General features: G+C 36.4%; 1 protein-coding gene across 1 annotated transcript in view; it reads left to right on the top strand.

Moving 5' to 3' along the window:
* The window catches only part of VPS50 (VPS50 subunit of EARP/GARPII complex), an 81,770-nt gene that overhangs the window by 12,068 nt on the left and 49,476 nt on the right, over positions 1-20,226 (top strand). Inside the window, exons 5-12 of the mRNA XM_059469364.1 lie at positions 3,414-3,467; positions 6,526-6,596; positions 7,008-7,125; positions 7,212-7,247; positions 9,696-9,778; positions 11,365-11,407; positions 14,178-14,276; positions 17,773-17,913. Coding sequence (XP_059325347.1) covers positions 3,414-3,467; positions 6,526-6,596; positions 7,008-7,125; positions 7,212-7,247; positions 9,696-9,778; positions 11,365-11,407; positions 14,178-14,276; positions 17,773-17,913 — 645 coding nt within the window. The remainder of the gene's footprint in view (positions 1-3,413; positions 3,468-6,525; positions 6,597-7,007; positions 7,126-7,211; positions 7,248-9,695; positions 9,779-11,364; positions 11,408-14,177; positions 14,277-17,772; positions 17,914-20,226) is intronic.

The raw sequence follows: 20,226 nt of genomic DNA on the forward strand, positions 1-20,226 counted from the left end.
TTTTTGCTTGCAGGATTGGAACTGGCTGCAGCTGAGGGAGTAGTTTCAGGGCGTGGCTGCTGCCAAAACATTTGAACGGGAAAGTGCATGCAGCTAATGAATAATAGGGGAGAGAACTGAGCACAAGGCTTCCAGTAAATATGGCCAGATGTGGCTTTTAGAATATAAACAGGTAAAAAATCTCAAGGCCAAAACCTTTGACAAGAAACATGTGCCCAGTTCCTTCCTCACCAACTTCCCCCAGTCAGGATTTGTCCTTGCTTGTTTCTTTCTTAATTTTGTCAAAATGTTTTTCTGGTATAGGAAGGAATTTCCTCCTTAAGCATGTGCCAAAGTGCTAAAATGTCTTATATATTGTGTTTCATGTCCTTATGTCATATTTTCAGGTAGAGTGTGAGAGACTGTTGCATGTTTGCTTCTCGTGTCTCAGTTGTGATCCATTTACCTTGTGATAGGTCATTTTAGACCTACCTGCCATAAAACATGTTGGTGTCTTTCATGGAAGACAAAACTGTAGAATGTTGTATGTTGTTAGTTCAGTCGTAAAAATATTTTAATGGTGAACAGATTATTAGATAGAGGATTCAAGAAGCCTGTTGACATATTACACAATGGCTCTGCTTTTGCAAAAAACTAAATACTGCCTTTTTCACTTCAATGTCTGTACCTAGAGCTGGCAGAGAAATTTTTAATAATAGTTTGGAGATAATACCACATTCTGAATTTCTCTAATGCAAAGCACTTATATGAGTGTGAATTACAGGTACTAGAGGTCTGATTTTCACCGACTTACTGATTTTGCACAGCTGATCTTGGTCATCCTGTTGTTTTTGGGGTCACTATAGACTTCTGTAGTTTTCTCAATAGTTTTCCATTCCACTGAAAGGATCCCAACTTGCTCAAACATTTTCTAATGTGTGTATCATAATAACTTTAATTTGTAATTGTCTTGTTACAGGCAGTTTGAATTAGAAGGGCATTTTAGTTGTATGTCTGCTAGACTTCATTTTAATTAGCAGTCTAATATCCTTAGCTGTGTTGTTTTTTCTTCAGGAGATGAAATATTTTTTTACTGATGTGATTAAGAAAGAGAAAATTGTTTGTCCCTTCAGGAAACCATGATAACCATGGTCACATTCAGTGCTAGCAGCTGCATTTCAGGATTCCAAGACTTAGCACAATTGTATGGAAGATGCCAAAAGGCGTGTGACAGTTTGGAAATAAATGAAATAACTGGGGATAGTATTGCTCATCTGAAAAAGTATCTGAGAGTTTGGAACCTCAGAAAGAAAATTAGTACCACTAAGTACTGGAAAACTAAAAAAAGTGCCTATGGCAGGTGCTTGTCAATGTTGAGATCGTTATTAGTCAAGGGTAACTGAGGACTGCAAAACAAAAAGTGTAAAAACTGAGAAGAAATGTATCTTTTATTCATGTGTACTGCTTGAACATTGCTTAACAGTACTAGAGCATTGAATAACTAGCAGGTATATCCATGTTCTAAAGTTTTTTACAGGTACAGGACTAGTATGAAGAATATGTTGAAAAAAGAAGGTGAAAATTTCACAGTGCATAGACTGTGGAGTGAACAAAATTTAAGAGCCCCAGGGTCATGTAGGCTTGTGTAGCATTCAGCTTGATATTACCCTATCCTGACCCCTCCTCGCTCTGGAGTGGTTCTTCTGCTGTCCTGCCGAGGAAGGAGTTATTAGTTATGGAACAACTAAAAGATTAAGAACAGCTGAACAGTTTTAAATTTGCTCTGTGGTTCTGGCCTGCTTTTGATATGGAAGGAGGAAAGCATAGCTGGGTATATGCCCCTTGTCCATTGCCCCCTGATGACACTGGAATACTTCAAAGACCATTTATGTGCAAGTGCTCTTCCAGAGGATGGGAATTGAGCTCGTGGAGCCAATATAAGATTGCTGCAGGAATGGTGACTGAAGAGCTCAAATCTGTGCTATGTTTAGGCAAACATAGCAGTCAAGCAGTCAGGTTTACAAAAATCTTTATTTCTCTTTGCCAGTAGTGCATTGTGTACTGACTGTCATCACCAGCTTTATTTTATTTCCATTTCTGAGAGTATTATTCTCCCGAAAGAATATAGAGCAATACCAATATTTTCTTTGTCATGTATGAAACCATTTATTTAAATATTTTTTTAGTCCCTGATGAAAACCAAAACTAAATACACTATTCTCAAGCTGGCATTTATAAGACTGTTGCTGTTGGAATTCTTTTGAAGTGTTTGTGGACAAGAGAGGTAGCAATTAAGGTAGCAATGCCTGGTTTTTAAATTGAATGCAGACAGCAGCTCTTAGGAGCATTCTACTTAGAATTATACTCAGATCAATGGAGAAAATTTTAAAATATAGATATTCTGTGTTCTAAAGGAAGGGTATAATATGTAGAGGATGCATATTCATTTTGACATAGTGTTACTTTAATGCAGTATCAGTCTCAAAGGTAGGTGTCCTTATGTTAAATGTGTTGTGGTCTAACTCTAGATGGCAATGAAGTATCACACAGCCTCTCGCTCACTTCTCCGGGGGGAGAATGGGAGGAGTAAAAGTGAAAAAGCTCATGGGTTGAGATAAAGGTAGATAATGCAGAAGAAATAGCTAAAAAATAGGTAAAGCAAAAGCAAGTGAAGCAAAACAGGGAATTAATTTACTGCTTTTCATGGGCAGACAGCTGTTCAGCCTTCTCCAGGAAAGCAGGGCTCTATCATGTGTGGCATTGAGCATCCTTCCCTTCTTTCTTTTCCCCAAACTGCAAATGCTGATTGTGACACTGTACATTTAGGATATCCCATGGGTCAGTTGGGGTCAGCTGCCTCAGCTTTGTCCCCTCTCAAAGGTTTGTGCACCCCCAGCCCGCTTGCTGGTGAGGTGGTTTGAGGAGTAGAAAAGGCCTTGATTCTCTGCAGGCACTGCTCAACTGGAACACTTCTGTGCTACCAAAACCGGTTTCAGCCCAAGTCCAGAACAGCCCCATACCAGGTACTTTGGAGAAAATTGAATACCCCAGCCCAAGCCAGCACACCATTGTGTGTATATCATTGACTTAAATTTGAACTCTAGCAATAGCATGAGCAAAATGTAAACACTTGCAGTGCCCCAAATTATTTCTGTTTGCTTTTTTAGCTTGTTCCTTAACAAGCAGAGTTAAGTGAGTAGTCTAAAAATGTCCACTAATTGCTAGATGACTTGTGAATGTTTCTCTTATCTTGGTTCTAAGGAAAGCTGATCATAATTTTTACAATTTTTTTATATGTTGTTGTGGAATATTTATTAATAAATTTGAAAAATGCAGAACTTAATGGTAGAGAATCATAAGCTTGTAGAATTTTAGCATGGGCATGGCCTGCTTAGTTGAGATTGCTATGTATCACATGGAGTGTTCTTTTTCAGGTATCTAAGAAAGTTGCAGATTTAATCCTTGAAAAACAGCCTGCATATGTTGAGGTAAGACAACTAACAGTTTTCAAGAATAAACTGCTCAATTTTGTGCTGCTATAATGCTGCAGTTGTGTTGTTATAGTGATTTGTAGTAGGGGTGCTAGTGCCTGGTTGGTAACCAGCTATTTTTGTATGCTAAAGCTCTGTCTCTATAGTGAAAGCCAACGGTGTATTGAGTTGAAAGTCTTTAAGATGATAAAGGTTTTGTCATATGGTCATTTTACAAGACCTTCTGAAGAAATCAGAATTCAGGAATTCACTGGCTTGGCTAATACCTGTAATGGACTTGGAGCAGGAGCTGCTTTATTGCCCTTGTTTAGGAGTGGTGTCACATCTTATTCCATAAGAGAAAGCAGTAGTGGTCTTTGTTAAGATCTGCCACTAATCTCAGGCAGTTTTGAGAATCACAGAGTCACAATATGTTGTGTTAGAAGGGACCCACTAGGATCATCAAGTTCAGCTCCTGTCCCTGCAGAGAACCATCCCCAAAAGTCTCACTATATGCCTGGGAGTAATGTTCAAACAATTCTGCAAAGTGAAAATGCTGATTTTTATTAAGTTAGCCTGAGAATGATCCTGTTGTGAATACTTCTGTTTGTGTACAGCACCTTACATCACCATTGCTGTACTGGTGATTATGGCAATTCTTTGGGCAAGAAGCTGGAGAGAATGTGGAAGAGCAAAGATGGCTTCCTGGCTATTAACCTGTGGTAGATGGAGCTGCAATCATTTTCCTCTTATCCAGAGGACACAACATCCTTTTTGTTCTCTTGTTCTTATGGCCAGTGCATCCAGCCTTAGTGAAGTTGCCATCTGTGTTCTGCCATCATTGCCTGGGGAAAGGAGTGCTGCTGTTTTAGGAACCATGCGGGGGGGAGAAATGACCATTGCTTGCGTCATCTCCTGCAATAGCAGGTGGAAGAAAAAGGCTGGAACAGTCAAGTTGTTTCAGTTTTAGTTGAAGGGGTGATGAGGTGGGAGGCTATTGCAGAAGGAGGCTGGTAAGTGCTACTGGTTGAGTCTTCACAAGGTAGTGTAGAAGGGGGAGAAAGGGTAATTGTGTGGTATAAATATATTCTGGTATTATTTCACTGTTACGTGGGTTTGAAATTGATAGTTTTGAGTGAGTACTGCTTTTCCTGAAATCCAGCAGCTTCACTTTGAAAACCTCTCACTGCATAATGGAACTGCAGCAAATGTTCTTGAATTTTGCTGTGTAATGCTAATGTTCCTTTTGCAGACATCTTAGTGAACTTGTTTCATACCTAGAAGTGCTTTCGGATATTCCAAAAGGACAGTTAAAAATCTATTGTGCCAGTAAAAATCTTTTAAAAAATTTCCTTAAATGCTTTTCTGCCTGATTAAGTCAATAATCCTTCAGTGTTACTTATGGGCACAGAGTTATTCTTGTCAGTAGATTTATTGGAGATTTCTGGTGGGCATTATGGGTCTCACTTTCCCACTGATACATGAAATGAACGTCCTGCTGTGCTGTGTGAACTTGTAATGGCAGCTCCAGTTCAGTGCTAAACTACAGTAATAATTCATTACAAGAACCAAAAATGCAGTTGAACACATGTCCTGGACACATTTTTCACTGTGCTAGGTGTAGTTTAGGGTATCATGGTCTGAAGCCCATGTCTAGTGTGAAGTACTGGTCTGACAGGCACTCCTGTGGCCACAAGAGACATGCCACAGACACAGGGTAAAGGATTTACAGTTTTCTGTGCTTGGAAGAAAGACATGCTTCAGGAGCAACCAGTGGATGAAAGACTGTTTCTGAGAAGAGAAAAAATTGTATTCAGCCCTCAATGGTGGGCAGAAGACTCCCTCTTTGGAAATATTTAAGCTGCTCTCTCTCCCCATTTCTCTCCATCCAGTTGTGTTCAAAGGAGAGATTTTACAGAGTCTTTGCAAAGAAGCAGGACTGGAGTGGAGTAGCTCCTTATTGTATGTGTTTCCTCTTGAACAAGGGAACAATGGCTTTTTGAATAGCTCTGGTATTTGCAAAGTATGTTTTTAGAGAGAAGTAGAGGTAGGTATTGAGGAAAGTAATCTTCGAGTTTGGTTTCTTAAGATATTTTGCATATCAGCAACTAGGCTGTCATTTATAAAAAAGCAACACTGGTTACATAAAGGAGCAGGTGGAAGATGCAGCTTTGTAATTTGGGGACTGACCAGGAGCTGATCTAAAACTGAACTGAACTTTGAACTCATTTTTGCTTGTCATATTATTAGAGTTAGATGAGTTTTCAAAGTGAAAATCTCCCTTTTCATGGAAAGCACTTGATACATTTTGAAATGATGAGCAGAATTAAAAAATAAGAAAAACCTCCCCACCAAAAAAAAACCCAATCCCAAAAGAACAAAAAACTCTCAAACAAACAAAAAAATGTTTTTCTGTAGCCTGAGGAGAGAATGCACTTTTCTGCAGAGCTGTTCTAACAAAAGCAATCCTAATCATTATATTAAAACATTTATTTTTTTCAAGGAGTTGAGATTTCTAGGCACTTCACTCAGTCAAAATCAAGCTAAATTCAGGTCACCTCTGCTGAAGAGTTTTCAGCTGAAAGTCAACAGGATACAATTAACATTCATTATGATGTGACATCTATTAAATTGGTAGAACACAAGTGCTTCTAAGCAGGAAAATGCTGTGTGAAACATAATTTGTGTTTTTTGTTTTGCTGCTCTCTGGCATATTAATTCAAATTAAGCCCCGTGCTTCTATCCCTGAAGCTTTGATCATTCTGTTGTATGCATTAATGATGTAGAAATTCTTAGGCTAAATGCAATATATAAATGTAGAGGGTCTCACTGCCATGAAAACAGATTTCAACTATTTTATCTTCAAAAGAGAGTTGTATTTCAAAGTATAGTTTATGTTAATGTTGCATTGCAGTACTTAGTGTATATAAAATGATGAAACAAATAATAAATGAAGTAACTCCACAAAGTCATTATAACATCTCAAGAGGAATGTATTAATCAGTAGTCTTCACTGGTGTGTAACTTGTATATTTGTTTAACTTGTATATTTCTTTAACCTGTTGTCTCTCTGTAGGAGCTTGAACGTGTTACATCATTGCAGAGTGGCCTTCAGCTGGCAGCGGTTATTTGCACAAATGGAAGAAGGTATTTGCTTAAGGAACTGCAGAGATTGAAATTGGGGAAGTGTTTACAGGAAATCTGTAAACCCAGGATGTTTGCTTGCTGATGATATTTCCTGTTCATGTGCTCAATGCTATTAGCAGTAATAGTTAGAGATACTGAAACAGTTGCAAACTCTTGCAGCTCTCACTTTTGCAATTGGTAATTCTCTTTGAAACAGAAAGCTTTGGAGATATACCACTGATCCACAGACAAGTGCAGAAGGGAGGATGTACCTTCTTAGCTGTCTCTTGGTACAATCTCATTTTCTGAGTTCCTCTAACAATGCTGATAATCCTATTTTCTACCATGTATTTTGTTGGATTTGTTAGAATTGATTAGAAGTAAGTTTTATTTTGTTAATTGTTGAAGATTATGTTAATTTTTACCTCGCAGACACCTGAATATAGCAAAGGAAGGGTTCACACAAACTAGTTTGGGGCTCCTTGCAAATCAGAGGAAACGACAGTTGCTTATTGGACTGCTAAAATCTCTGAGAACAATAAAAACACTGGTATGTACAGTTGTTTTTGTTCAGTGACAAATATGTTTCTTAATTTCTGTGTAGTAATGACTGGATTTTTTTTTGTTTTTTTTTAGCAAAGAACTGATGTGCGTTTGAGTGAGATGTTGGAGGTAGGTCCCTACCATACTGGTATAATTTGGAGGTGTTCTAAGCCTACATTTGTCAGTCATCTTAATTTCTGTCTTGCAAACAGGGTGTGTGCATGGAATGAAATTATATTTTTGTTCTTCTTTTCAATTGAGAAAAGCTTCATATCAAATTAGATAGCCCTGCTGCCAGGGGAGAGTATTCTCTATCAAAAACTCATTCCTGCCTTTACATCTGGGCACTGAAGCTTGAGTTAGTTCAGTAAAAATGTTGTGGGGTCTTCACTTAGCCCTGCTCTCAACTTATACCCATTTTCTTTATCCTGATATTTGGGGAAAAACAAAAAAAAAGGTGAGATTTAGCTGATTGTTGATAATCTGGGTCTGGGTAAAGAATTTCTATTGATATATTACTATACAAATTTATAGATGGGCTCCCTGCTTAGTATTTCATTTGTAAATGTAGTAGCCTTTTGTCCTTATTCATTGCATTGACTTTTTAATTCAATTGTAGAAAAGATTGCAACAGGCAGGCCATGACACTGAAAATTCAGATGCTGTTATGTATACTGGCTAAAAATGCAGTAGATACTGCACAGAGCAAAATAGGATCTTGTCTTAAAGTGATGAATTGTATGAAAGAAAGCCTCAGGATTTTATTGACAGCTATAGTACTTGTAGTGTAACAATTTCAACGTGCAATTTTGCCAAATATTTACAGCTAATACTGGATGGAATGTCGTGATGACAGTCTTCAGTTATTAAATTGGAAATTGAATCTTAATAGTTTCAGCTTTCAAGATTCTATGAATTTAATTCTATCTTGAGTAAGTCATCTTGTGTCAGCAAACTTTCTTATTCTTCACCAAGCAAAACTGCACTCGTTTTCAGGTGGCATAAATGCTTTCTGCTCAGTAAGCCCTGTACAATGATTAGCTTTTAACTTCTGTGCTGCATTTTGCTACCCAGGAAATTAACTCTTCACTGCCCACTGGCAGGAATTGTCCTGAGGAGGTGTAGTTGTTGCATCCACACACAGACCCTAATGTCTGATTACCATAATTGGTCAGTGATTTTTAAGGGCTGGAACTGCTGTTTTGGCATTGTGCAGTTGTAGAGCTGTGCTCAGTGTCTGCTCCCAATAAATTATCCCAGCTATTTGCCCATTTATTTTCTGTACTCCTAGAAGTTAGTAGGTTGGAATATGCATGAGAGCTATTAGTAGCTGCTCAGAGAAGAGAATTTTGAAAGGGTTCCCAATTAAAAAAAGACCTGGAATGAATTTATGGTAGCTTACAGAGCTGAGCTGCATCTGGTGTATATTAGTAATATATCTTATGCAAGCAGGGTTTCTGATTTGAGCTCTGTTAGACTTGCTGGAACAAGTACCAGGTTTTCAGTGGAGAGAGATATAAAGAGCTAATAATGCTCTTTAGACCAGTGTGCTGTTCTGTTTTCATCTAATGGATTATGTATTTGGGGTTTTTGTGTTTTTTAGTTAAATTGGATCTGCATTAGAATATTGCTGTTAAAACCAATTTCATTTCAGAACCTCCTCTATGATAATAGCTGAATATAAATTACCCTTGCGTTTTTGCTCTTCAGTCAATGACTGAAATTCCAGTAACAGCTTTGCATTTGAGCTCTCTAAAGCTTGTAATATAACAGATGTAATTATGACATAAACCAGAAGCTCTTAGCTATTCAAGAGAGTTTCTCTTCTTCCAAGAATCCTTCTGGTCTCCTGTTTAATAGAATACCAGAACAGTAGGTATATGCAAGGCAATGCTGATGTCTTATTGGTAGGATCCTTGGGTTTTATGTTTTTGTGTGTATGTTTTTGTTTTGTCCTGACATCCTCATAATACTTCCTGATTGAACTGTCTACTTATTGGATATTCTTCTTAAATATTAGGACAATGCATCCATAGTGTGTTCTTTGTTTCCTGAGGCCTTCTATGAGTCAGTTGTGTTGAAGCTAATTTCTAATGAGCTGGATGTGTCAATTTAAATAGTGTTTATTTGGGCATAATGTTGGGATTGTCTTCCTTGTCTCCTTTATGTTTCATAAACAATGGGAATAGCTTGCCTGTGCCTGAATTAACCTCTTTCCATGCTCATGAATAGATTACTGGGAAGATGCTAGTTGTTTGTGATGTATTTTTTATGTATGGATAAGGAAACAATGCAGCATGTTGTTTGCATAAGGTAATGTAATGTAATACCCAGTGTTTTCAGATGTTGCTAATGCTAAATTACCTGCGCGTTAAGTGCTGCAGGAGACCCTCACTTTTAACTTTTGAAGTTAACCCTAACTCTTTAACTAACCCTTTACTTAGTTAACCCTAACTCTTTTACTGTGGAGACAGGAGAGGCAAAATATTTATTCCTAATGTTTATACATAAGCATGCAAGAAAAATGGGTATTGCACTGTTACTTCAGATGAGCTTTCAATTGTATTTTATTCTAAGGAGGAGGATTATCCAGGAGCTATTCAACTATGCTTGGAATGCCAGAAAGCTGCCAGCACTTTCAAACACTACAGTTGTATAAGGTAGGGTGACATTGTGCAGATGTCAGCTTTTATATGATTTTATTTGTGATCATTGATTCTCATTCTCTAAAGAAAGTTAAATTGAAGAGCAATTTTCAGCTGAGAAAAGTAAAATTGAGGCAGTTGTAAAAGCTTAAGTATCCTCTGTATTTTTCCGCCTCTCTCTACCATGACTAACCAATCTTCAGTAATAAGAGCACATAATGAATGTTTAGACTATATAATTGTTTTGCAACTTAAAGTGAATTATAACTGTGCTACAACCTCCCGCCTAGAGATACCTGAGCTGAGTTTTTAATGAGAAGTTTCTATTCTGGAATTAATTTGCCTATAGCAAGATTGCTTCTTCAGGATAACTAATGAAATTAGCTAGTGCAGAGTTTCATGCTGACATGAAGAAATTGCTTTCAGAACCTAAACTAATACAAATATCTGCAGTTTCTAACTTAGAAAGACTCAATGTTTTCATCGCTTAAAAAAAAAAAAAAAAAGCGGGAAATACTCATAAATTCCAGCAGGAGATGCAGTAACATCAGATTATTATGGAGGTCCATAATAAAGACCTCCATAAGAGAAAGAATAAAGAAACACTGGCTACTCTCTTTAATGTTTAATGGCAGTTGTTTTTGATGCCTTTTTTTTCTATTTAAACTTTTTTTTGCAGGATGTTGTACCCAATTTATCCAATAGAAACAAAAAAGGAGGGTGATGGGTGTATCATTTAAATGTAGAGAACTAAGCAGAGATGCTAAAATCTGTCTTTTGATAATTAATGTAGGCCCCTAAGGAGAAGATTCACAGCACAGAGGGAAGTTGTCTAAAATGAGATATGGTGATTATTTAATGAAAACTGTGATTTCTGTGCAAGAAGAGAGTATCCTGCCTATTTCTTTGTTGCTTTGACCCTTCCAAACAAAAACATAGTAGTCTTTTTGTTCTTTTTTTTTTTATTGCTGCTGAGATTTTTAAAGATATTTAAAGATATTTTAAAGATATCTTTAAATATAAAGATTTTTAAAGATATTTTCTGAGATTTTTAAAGCTGGTTGTTGCAAAGGTGCAGTGGTGTCTTTCTTTGTCCTAAATAGTTTCTCTTATGGTAGCTGTTTTTGGGGTTTTTTTATACCAAATTTTACATTTTTTTCTGAAGAAGCTTAAATTTTCTTTTTCTGATAGCATTTCTGTAAGGGGTTCCTGAGTAACAAATAAAAATTACTGTAGTTTGGAAAGATTTGACAGCCTGGCCCTTCTGGGTATGTTCTGGTGTAGATCACAGTACCATACCAAAACACTTAAATCCAGTTTCTTGGGGGTTGGGAATGTCTTTGAATTTTTGGTTAAATCCTAGCAGGATGGAGTCTTGTCTAGACCCTCTTAACACTGTTGCATTGTAAGCCTAGAATAATCTGCCTTTCAACATAGCAGTGGTGTGATGGTGCTAGTCTGACACAGCAACAGCAGCTTAATGGTTTATGATGAATTGCTATGTTGTGACTCAGCAATAGGGTTTTTGGAAGTAAGAAATGGTCTGAAATGTTTATATAATCAGTAATTTTATTCTAAACATTTTTTTCATTCATCAATAGTGAGTTAAATTCAAAACTGCAAGACACCTTGGAACAAATAGAGGTAAGAATTATTATACTGGTGTTCAATATATGCTAATATTTGACCTCTAAGTGTGTGATACTATTTAATCTCTAAGTACTAGAGCTTTCTAGTTAAATGTTGTTAGCAATTATAGAATGTGTGCATTTCTTTCAAATACTCTCTTTGGATGCTGTAGCCACTGATGTTCATGTAGACTTTAGTGCTGTAATCAATCTAAATGCTCTACAATATGTTATGACCCAGTCCACTAGTTGTGCTCACTGTAAGTGGTAGAGCAGTCAAGTTAAAGAAGTACATAACATTTGAAGTATTGAGCTTCTAAACAGTTGTGAAAAGTAAATTAATAGCAAGCCAGTAGGTTTGGATAAGCTGTACAAGAGATCCCAGTTTCACAGGAAATTTTAGAGATTAGCAAACTGGAAACTGCTGGATAGGACTGTGCTAAGCTGCTGGAAATAAGACTTGAATAGCTGTGAAGGATGAGACTAAGGTTGGTTTAAGTTGGTAGATAGCATGACAAAAGCAAAGGAATACAAAATGTTAAGTGTCTTCCCAGAAACTGGTGGAAAAAAAAGGGAATGCTTTGAACTCCACTACTAGGTAATTTTGAGCTGGAACTTGGCAAGCTTTTTGTAGGAAGTCTAGCACTGTAGGTATGTATAATGTGTATGTGATGCATGTAATGCATACACATGTAATGTTGAGCAGGAACCTGAATCAGCTGTTTGAGCAGCTGTCTACACCCGTTGTCACATGCTCTTCAGAAAGTCAGACTAGCACGTGTTTTATCATACCTTGTTATTTAATTCACTGTAAAATTAAAATTTTGTCAATTTCCTTCAGTTATGTCTTTGTACTTCAGCTTTTATGCAAAGCTTTTTTTTGTTCCTTTACTCTTTCTCTGACAGTGTTTTATTCAGAGCATGTCTGGTTCACAAAAGCTGGTGGAATGACTGTTTTCTTACCACTCCAACACAGGCTGTGTGAGAGTGAGCACTCTTTTTTTCCCTCATGAGCGAATACTGATGTTGCTTAAAAGGAGAAATGCATTTTTACTTCCTTCCAGTAACAGCTTTGAAGAGCAAATTCTGATCTTATCAAAATATGTTAAAATGTGCCATATTGGTTGGTGAAAGCAATTCACAGCTAACTAAATAATCACATTCATGATTTTTATTTATTACTTGTGAATTTATAAAAATATCTTACTTTCTTCCTCTGAAACTATCTTATTTTTTACTGGAGTTATGCCTGTGCACATGGAAGAAATATCATGGAAACATGAAGTCATCCTGGGGTCCATGGAGTATTGCTGAAAAATTCATGGTCTAATTGATATAGAATAATATTCTGCTGCTGGGCAGAAATTCCATAATGAGTCTTTTCAATAGTTGAGTGCCTCTACTTAAGTGCATTCCTTTTTCCTTTTTTAATATTTTTTTAAATTTAGGCTTTAACATAGATTTTACTTTTATACTAAGTTACATACAATGATGGCTTTTACAAATGCAAGATGGCTTTAGTGGAAGGTACTATTGAAAAATGTAACAGAAAAGATTAATGTTCTCTGTTTAATATCTCTGTTCATGGGCAGTTTGATATCCCAGTTTTTTTCTTTGTACAGGTGTTCTGCAAGAAACAAGAGAGAATTTTTTAAAAAAATCTGTAGATGTCTGAAATTCAAATTGCTGAGTAATGTTTTAGAGAAGTTCTGAGTCTTTAGGTTACTTGTCCTTTCACCATTTAGCTTAGGGAAGAAAGTACAATGCACAACCCCCACCAAATCTCTAGGATTACCACCAAAAATATTTTGCGGCTAATGATGTAATTAATGAAAATTTTCCAATGGATTAAGTAAAAGTACATAAGAGGCTGAACACCCATCTACTGTGGTTTCTATTTTTAAGAGCAAGACTGTATTGCAAGATCATTAAATAATAAGAATTGAAATGGTTTTAATATTTAGCAAGGAAAGAAAATATTTTTTTATTGTGTATGTTATGTTATTGATTCATTCTGTTTTTATTTATTGTTGGTTGAAAAAAACTAGGATTAGGTTGTGTATCTGAATATATTGCAGTGTCTACATGAGAATTTGTTATTAAGCTATGTAGTCAAATTCTTGAAAGCTTTATTAGTCATGAAATACATGATCATATTGAAGTTTTTTTTTCACTTAGTTTACATAGTAGATGAACTTCATTTTCTGCAGAGCTGTTCAGTATGCTCAGACACAGCTCTGCTGGCAGAACCTGTATTTGTGTGTCTCCTTTCTTTTTTGACTCTCTCAGGTACTGATTGTTGTGCTGATATAGTATTCTATAAATGGCTGTCTTGCCAATGAACTTTATATTCAGGCAGTGTTAGTTCCATTTAAGAGATGCAGTCAGAGGGTTAAGAAGTCTGTAATGGAATTGATTGAGCTGAAATCCCCAGATCTGGTTTTTTTTAGGGGTGGAAGTAGACCAGTTTAGAAATCCCAGCTCTCCCATATTGATGTTCCTGGCCTTCTCAAAGTAAACATCACTTTAATTTGACTGCAGAGTTCTTGCTTGTTTTTGGGAGTGGTGGAACTCTTTGGCTGACACTGAAGTACTTACACTGTGAGAACTGACACTTAAGCACCTCAGAAAAGTCCAGTCACACACAGTCTTAGTTACTTTACAACCATAATTATCACACTGTTTAAATAAACATCTTCCTCACTTGTTGTTGTTTAAGTAATGTATTACGTGACCTGTTTTTTTTTTTTTAGTGTTTAATGCATGTTTTTCTTCCATTTTTATAGGAACAATTGGACGTAGCACTTTCCAAAATATGCAAGAATTTTGATATCAATCATTATACAAAGGTTCAGCAGGCTTACAGGCTGCTTGGAAAAACACAGGTTAGTACTGTTAAAAACACAGGTTAGTACTTATCTTCTGAGGAACTCACAAAGAATAGTCATGTCACAGCATGAAGCTTTGAGTATTGTGATGGAAATTTATTTTCCTAATTGTTGTGGTTTAATCCCAGGTGGCAGCTAAGCCCCACACAGCTGCTCACTTCCTCCTTGGTGCAATGGCAAAGTCAGAGGCAGGCAGTCATGGCCAGGACAGCAGGACTCCATCATGTGTAACAGTGACTTGTGAAGATAAACTTCATCACTCCAAACGTCCCCCTGTTCTTTCTTCTTGCCCCAGCTTTTATTACTAAGCATGACACCACATGTTATGGAATATCCCTTTGCTCAATTGGGGTCAGCTGTCCTGGCTGTGTCTCCTCCCAACTCTTTGTGCACCCCCAGCCCCCTCCGCAGGGTTGGGGTGAGAAGCACAAAAGACCTTGACCCTGTGTAAGCCGTGCTCAGCAATAGCTAAAACAACCCTGAATTATCAACACTGTTTGCAGCACAAATCAAAAACACAGCCCCATGCCCCATACCAGCTACTGTGAAGAAAATTAACTCTATGCCAGCCAAAACCAGCACACTAATGCTAATGGATCTTGCCAAATATATGTATACAAAGGTTTTTATAATGCTCATGTAATTTAACAGTACTTGCTAAAGGTAAGCTCTGTGTTATTGCAACCTGTAATTTTTTGGACAGATCATAACAGTAAAAGTTGCATATTTCAGCTCTGTTTATACTGCTGTTTGCACTATTCATTCTATTTGGTGATGTGAATACTATTTTTTTATTGCTAGATCTGTTTTTCTGAGTTGTACACTACCTCTGCCTTGAGTATTTCCATTTTATAATGTACTGTTAACATGACAACAATGGAACATGTGAGGAGATTGATTTTTGCACTAATGTACATCCCATGGCATGTCAAACACATACTGTGAACATGTCTTGAAAGTTACACTTGTGTGTGCCTGGAGCCCTTTCTGTGTATGTAAGAGTATACCTAGGTTCTCCCTTAGGATGGAGTTCTCTTCTGTTTGGTGCACTGTCTTGAGGCTTCATTGTGGAAACCCAGGGCATCTGGAATATTTCTCTGTCTGCTCTAGGGTGTCCTGACCCCCAAGGCAGCACTGACTTTGACCCTAATTCATGGAGAAAGTTTCCTAGAATTCAAGATAGACTAGAATCCACAAAAGTGTAAAATAGATTATAGAGAGTAGTGTAAGTGTGTCACTTGGTAAGAAATTTAGGTCTGAGGATTTTTAGTGTGTTGTGGATGGAAGCAAGATGGAGGGCATAGGGTGTCATCCTGAGTTTCTTCTTCATGCTTTCCTCCTTCCTTCTTCTTCTTGGGTTTGGGTGGCACTGTAATTGGGTATAGAAGTCCGTATTGCAGGCTCTGTGGGATCATTATTGGGTAAAAAGGGAAAATAATCTAGGTGTCAGTTCTTAATTGGTTAATTTAGTATCAGAAGACCTTGTAACAAGAGTTTGTTGGCCATTTTGTGCCTTCTAATGAAAAGCTGCTGAACTCACAGTAATGAGACTGTTTTACTGATAAGAAATAATAAACACCTGAGTCTGAACATGAACTACTGTCTCAAGTGCTTTCAATCCAGACCCAGAGAAACCAATACTTCATACTTATTTGTTTCTCTGAGAAGGAAATTCAGTTTACTTAAGAAGGTATGAAGTATGGCAATATATCAAGATCCTGTGGAATAAGAAGGATAAGGAGACAGGAAAGTCTTGGAGACATGTTTTGTCAGTGATCAGTGCTCATAGTACAGGCTGAACATGGTGGTGCCAGTCTAACAGGGATTATTTTACTTAGGGAAGATACTCCCCCAGAAAGCTTTAGTTGCTAAAGATCAGGTCAAAGCACATGTCCCCTGGTCAAGACAGGACAAGAACCCCAATCATTTTTTATTATGCTTGGCTTTTTTAATGCTCTTTCCAGATTTCAGGAGCATATCTGATATAAGATTGCCTTTCTTGGGTTTGTTTTAAAGTTTTGTTTGTTTGTTTTGCATCTTTCGAATTAGAACCTTTCTAACAAAGTTGGGTTCATTTTTTCCTGGCTTGGCTGTAAAACCAGTGCAGCTCTGCAATAGGATAGAAGTGAATTCATCTTCCCATACTTTGTTAATGTGCAGAACTATTGGAATGCCTAAAGACTGCAACTTAAAATCAGGGGAGAAGATTTTTTTAGTGCACTGTATTCAGTTTCTTAGTTACTGAAGAAAGATAGGCACTGCATGTCAAGCACGTGGCATGTTGAGAAAGGCAGATATTTGTTGGAGACGAATGGCGTTTCTGACAAAACAAAAGTGTTACTTGCTACTGCATGATTTTGCTTGCTTTTTTCCATTATAGAGTGACTTGGTTTTGGCATTTTTTTATTACTAGTAAAGTACATATTTTGGACTTGTCCTAAAATAATTTAGTTGCATATTTATTCAAATCTCTCCCTTATTGACCTCTTCTCAGTAAACAAAATGTCAAAGTCCTTCAGTATCTTAAGTACTTTTCTTTATTTCATTTATCATTCTGTTTTCTTTAGCTAATTCAGGTTAAGACCAACTATAGGAAATCGTCTGTTTTTCCATAGGGTTTAAGCAGAATTGCTTCTTCATTTCTTGTGGTGTAATTGAGTTCTCAGCTCTTGTTGGTAGCTAAAAATGTTGAATAGGAAGTAGTTAAACTGAACACTTACAAATCTGCTGATTACATATATGTGAAAACAATGAGAAAATTCAGTTTCTGAAATGGAATAATGTTATGTATAATTTATTAAGAACGGGGACACTTGGTAAATATCCTGATCTGAAACTCAGACATGATTATGGCAAAATTAATATGTTACATAATCATTAGTCCTTAGTACATATTTCTTTTTCCTGGAAAAGGTAGTCTTTTTTTTTTTTTAAACAAATGTTGATTTTTCTACCAAAAAGAGGAATTTTATAGGAAATTTCTTTATATGATGTGCATGCCTTTCTGTAATGCTTAATTGTACTTTGTGTTCTTCACTCTGGCAAGTGGATGAAGACTTTGTGCTTTTAATTTTAATGATTGCAAAGGAAATATTTTTTATTTACTTGGCAGTGTTTCCAGTGTTCTTCCAGGGAGAAAGAGCATGAATCCCAACTCATGTTATCAGTGATTGGGAGGAGGGTAAATGAGTGAGTAAATTCTATAATTAGCTATATTATATTATTATTTACTAGTGACAGTGTACAAAAAAAGGTAAAGAGGAAAGATGGCAGAGGGAACTGACTTTACTTGCAATACCTGAACTCTTTTATGTGACCATATTCTAATAATGCCAAGATCTGTATTTGGTATTTTTGAGACAGAGGTTGGAGGACAGGCTTACAAGTGTTCAGTACGGAAAAAGATGTATGTTAAAAGATGATGGCTAAAAGATAATGGCAGATGATAAATTGAATTTTACTGTTTGGTTTTATGTTACTCCATTTCTTTCAGACAGCAATGGACCAGTTACATATGCACTTCACCCAAGCCATTCACAACACTGTGTTTCAAGTAGTCCTTGGATATGTGGAGCTGTGTGCAGGAAACACAGACACCAAGTTCCAGAAGTTACAGTACAAAGACCTCTGTACAGTATGTAATTCTTGCATATATGTATTTTTTTATCTGATTTTTTTCACTTTTATAAGTGTACGTTTTGTTAGTAGGGAGTCATTTGTTAACCCTATGGCTACTGTAGTTTCTTAATACAGCTTATGACTATTTGAGCTATTTGTTAGTTGTAACTTAATGGTAATTTTGAGTGCACTAAATGTTAGCACCTTGGAGATCTTGTGCACTCCATCTAACAAACAAAGACCAGCATTTCAAAATGTGTCTTCAGTATGATATACTATAACTATTATCTTTGAATTTCATTCCAGTGCATTTAGGTAGTATTCACAATTTCTCTGATAATGCATTTCAGTAAGAATTCTTGTAAAGATTCTAATTTAATTGGTGTCTTCCCATTATTCCTGACTTTGTATCATTCACTTTTCATTCTCACATCTAATTTTGCACTTTTGATACCAGGATGAGGGACAGCTATAATATTGAGATGAGAAAGCCTGATGATAGGCAGATCATGGGCTGGGAATATACATATATTTTCCTGTACTGCGAATTTTAAATGCAGTTTCTTGCATATTTTGTAATGTTTTTAGAATGAACGTACAAATTTTTAATTCACTCTTTTAATTTTTTCACTTGGGATTTTACTGTTACACCCTGAGAAATTTTCTGAGATTTCAGTGATGGGGAAGAAGTATGTGAGATATTTTAGGTGGTTCTAATGTAGAATTACCATTTGAAATTATGTTTCTATCTTGAATGTTCTTTAGGATATTTTTTTCAGTCACAGATGAAGCCCTCATCATACTTCATCAACTTAAGGACCCAGCCCATCAGTTGCAATTTATTAAATTGAAATGCAGTCACAAGGAGATTAAAGTTCATATTCTGATCCATTTTCTGTTCTTTCACTTCTTTTATCTCCTGGGATCATGTAGCTGCCACTAGTAATCAACACATCTGCATTGCAAACCATTTCATTTCAAAGAGGTGCCTCTTTGACTTAAAAAGTTTACATTATCTAAGAGCCTTCATATAAATAAAAGTGTGATAAACAAAATAAATTTAGTAGGAATAATTGACTTAAGTATTCATTATTATAATGAGTAAGTTTTTGGATAGTTGGTATTTCCACTTCACTGAGATGAATTCTAGTTGCAGAAAGCCAGCAAACCCTGATCTTTGTTCTCCAGACTGCAGTCCTTTCTTCTTTCTTCTGTAAGCCTTCAGAGTGTGGTTTTATTTTTGTTTTTTAGTTTCTAATGAACTTTTCTCCCAGGTTTTTCTTTTTCTTTTTTTTTTTTTCTTTATACTTCTGTACGTCCTTCAGTTTATTTGTCATTCCTTGCTAATACTAATGATACTAAGCCCACTTATTTACACTTACAAACTACTGCTGAGCTGCTTCTGACCAGTTCTAAAATCCAGGTTTAGTGTTGCTGTTTATTTTTATACTTGAGTGTGTGGAAGAATCTTTCAGGTACTTGGAAATACCAATTTTGTAATACACAGAAAGAGGGTGGCTTTAACTGCATGGTTACAAAATTATTACGTCATTACTTCTGTTAGTCTTTACTTATACAAAGTATTAATGACATGATGCTTGAGTTAATGTGACCCTGCAATAGCTGGCATTCTGTATAAATGAAGGTACTCAGATTTTAGGACTTTATTCTACTGTGAATATTGCTGCAATTGCATTGAAATTTATTTTTTAAATTTTTCATTGCTATCTTGGTAACCATTAAATATTTAGGAACAGGCTGCAGATGGGAAATGTTGGTCTCTTACTATGCTGTTCAGTATTGGTTGTTGCCTGTTGTAATGCATTTGTGAAAAACAGGGTGCTAAATAAGATGAGCTATCATAGCAATTCAATTTCTAACTTCCTGTAGAAAAAACAGCATGTTTTCATCTCATGCACTCAGTTGTTGAGGAATAAATTGTTCAAGGCTGAAATATGAGCCCTCTTTCTCTTCGTTTAGTTCAAGTGAGAACCTTCTTCAGGCAGCCAATGCTGTTAACCCAGGATGCCCTTAACATGTAAAAGGTTATGGAGTACTTACTCTAATTAAGCAAGGGAAGTCATATAAAATTTAAGTATTCCTTTTGAGGCAGGTATGCTGCTGTGTGCTTCTGGAAATCTGTCAAAGTGAACTCATCTAGCTTTCCATTGTAGATCGGTAGGGGAGGACTACAGTGGCTTTTTTCTTTGTTATGTTTGCATCTATTTGAAAGTCAGATACTGAATATTATAATAATGCGAATCTTTTAAAAAAGAGTAATATTTTCAGAAATTCTTAAGCATTTATGAAAGTTAGTGCCTGTCTACTC

Source organism: Ammospiza nelsoni, chromosome 1 (assembly GCF_027579445.1).
Source record: "Ammospiza nelsoni isolate bAmmNel1 chromosome 1, bAmmNel1.pri, whole genome shotgun sequence".
Taxonomy (NCBI): domain Eukaryota; kingdom Metazoa; phylum Chordata; class Aves; order Passeriformes; family Passerellidae; genus Ammospiza; species Ammospiza nelsoni.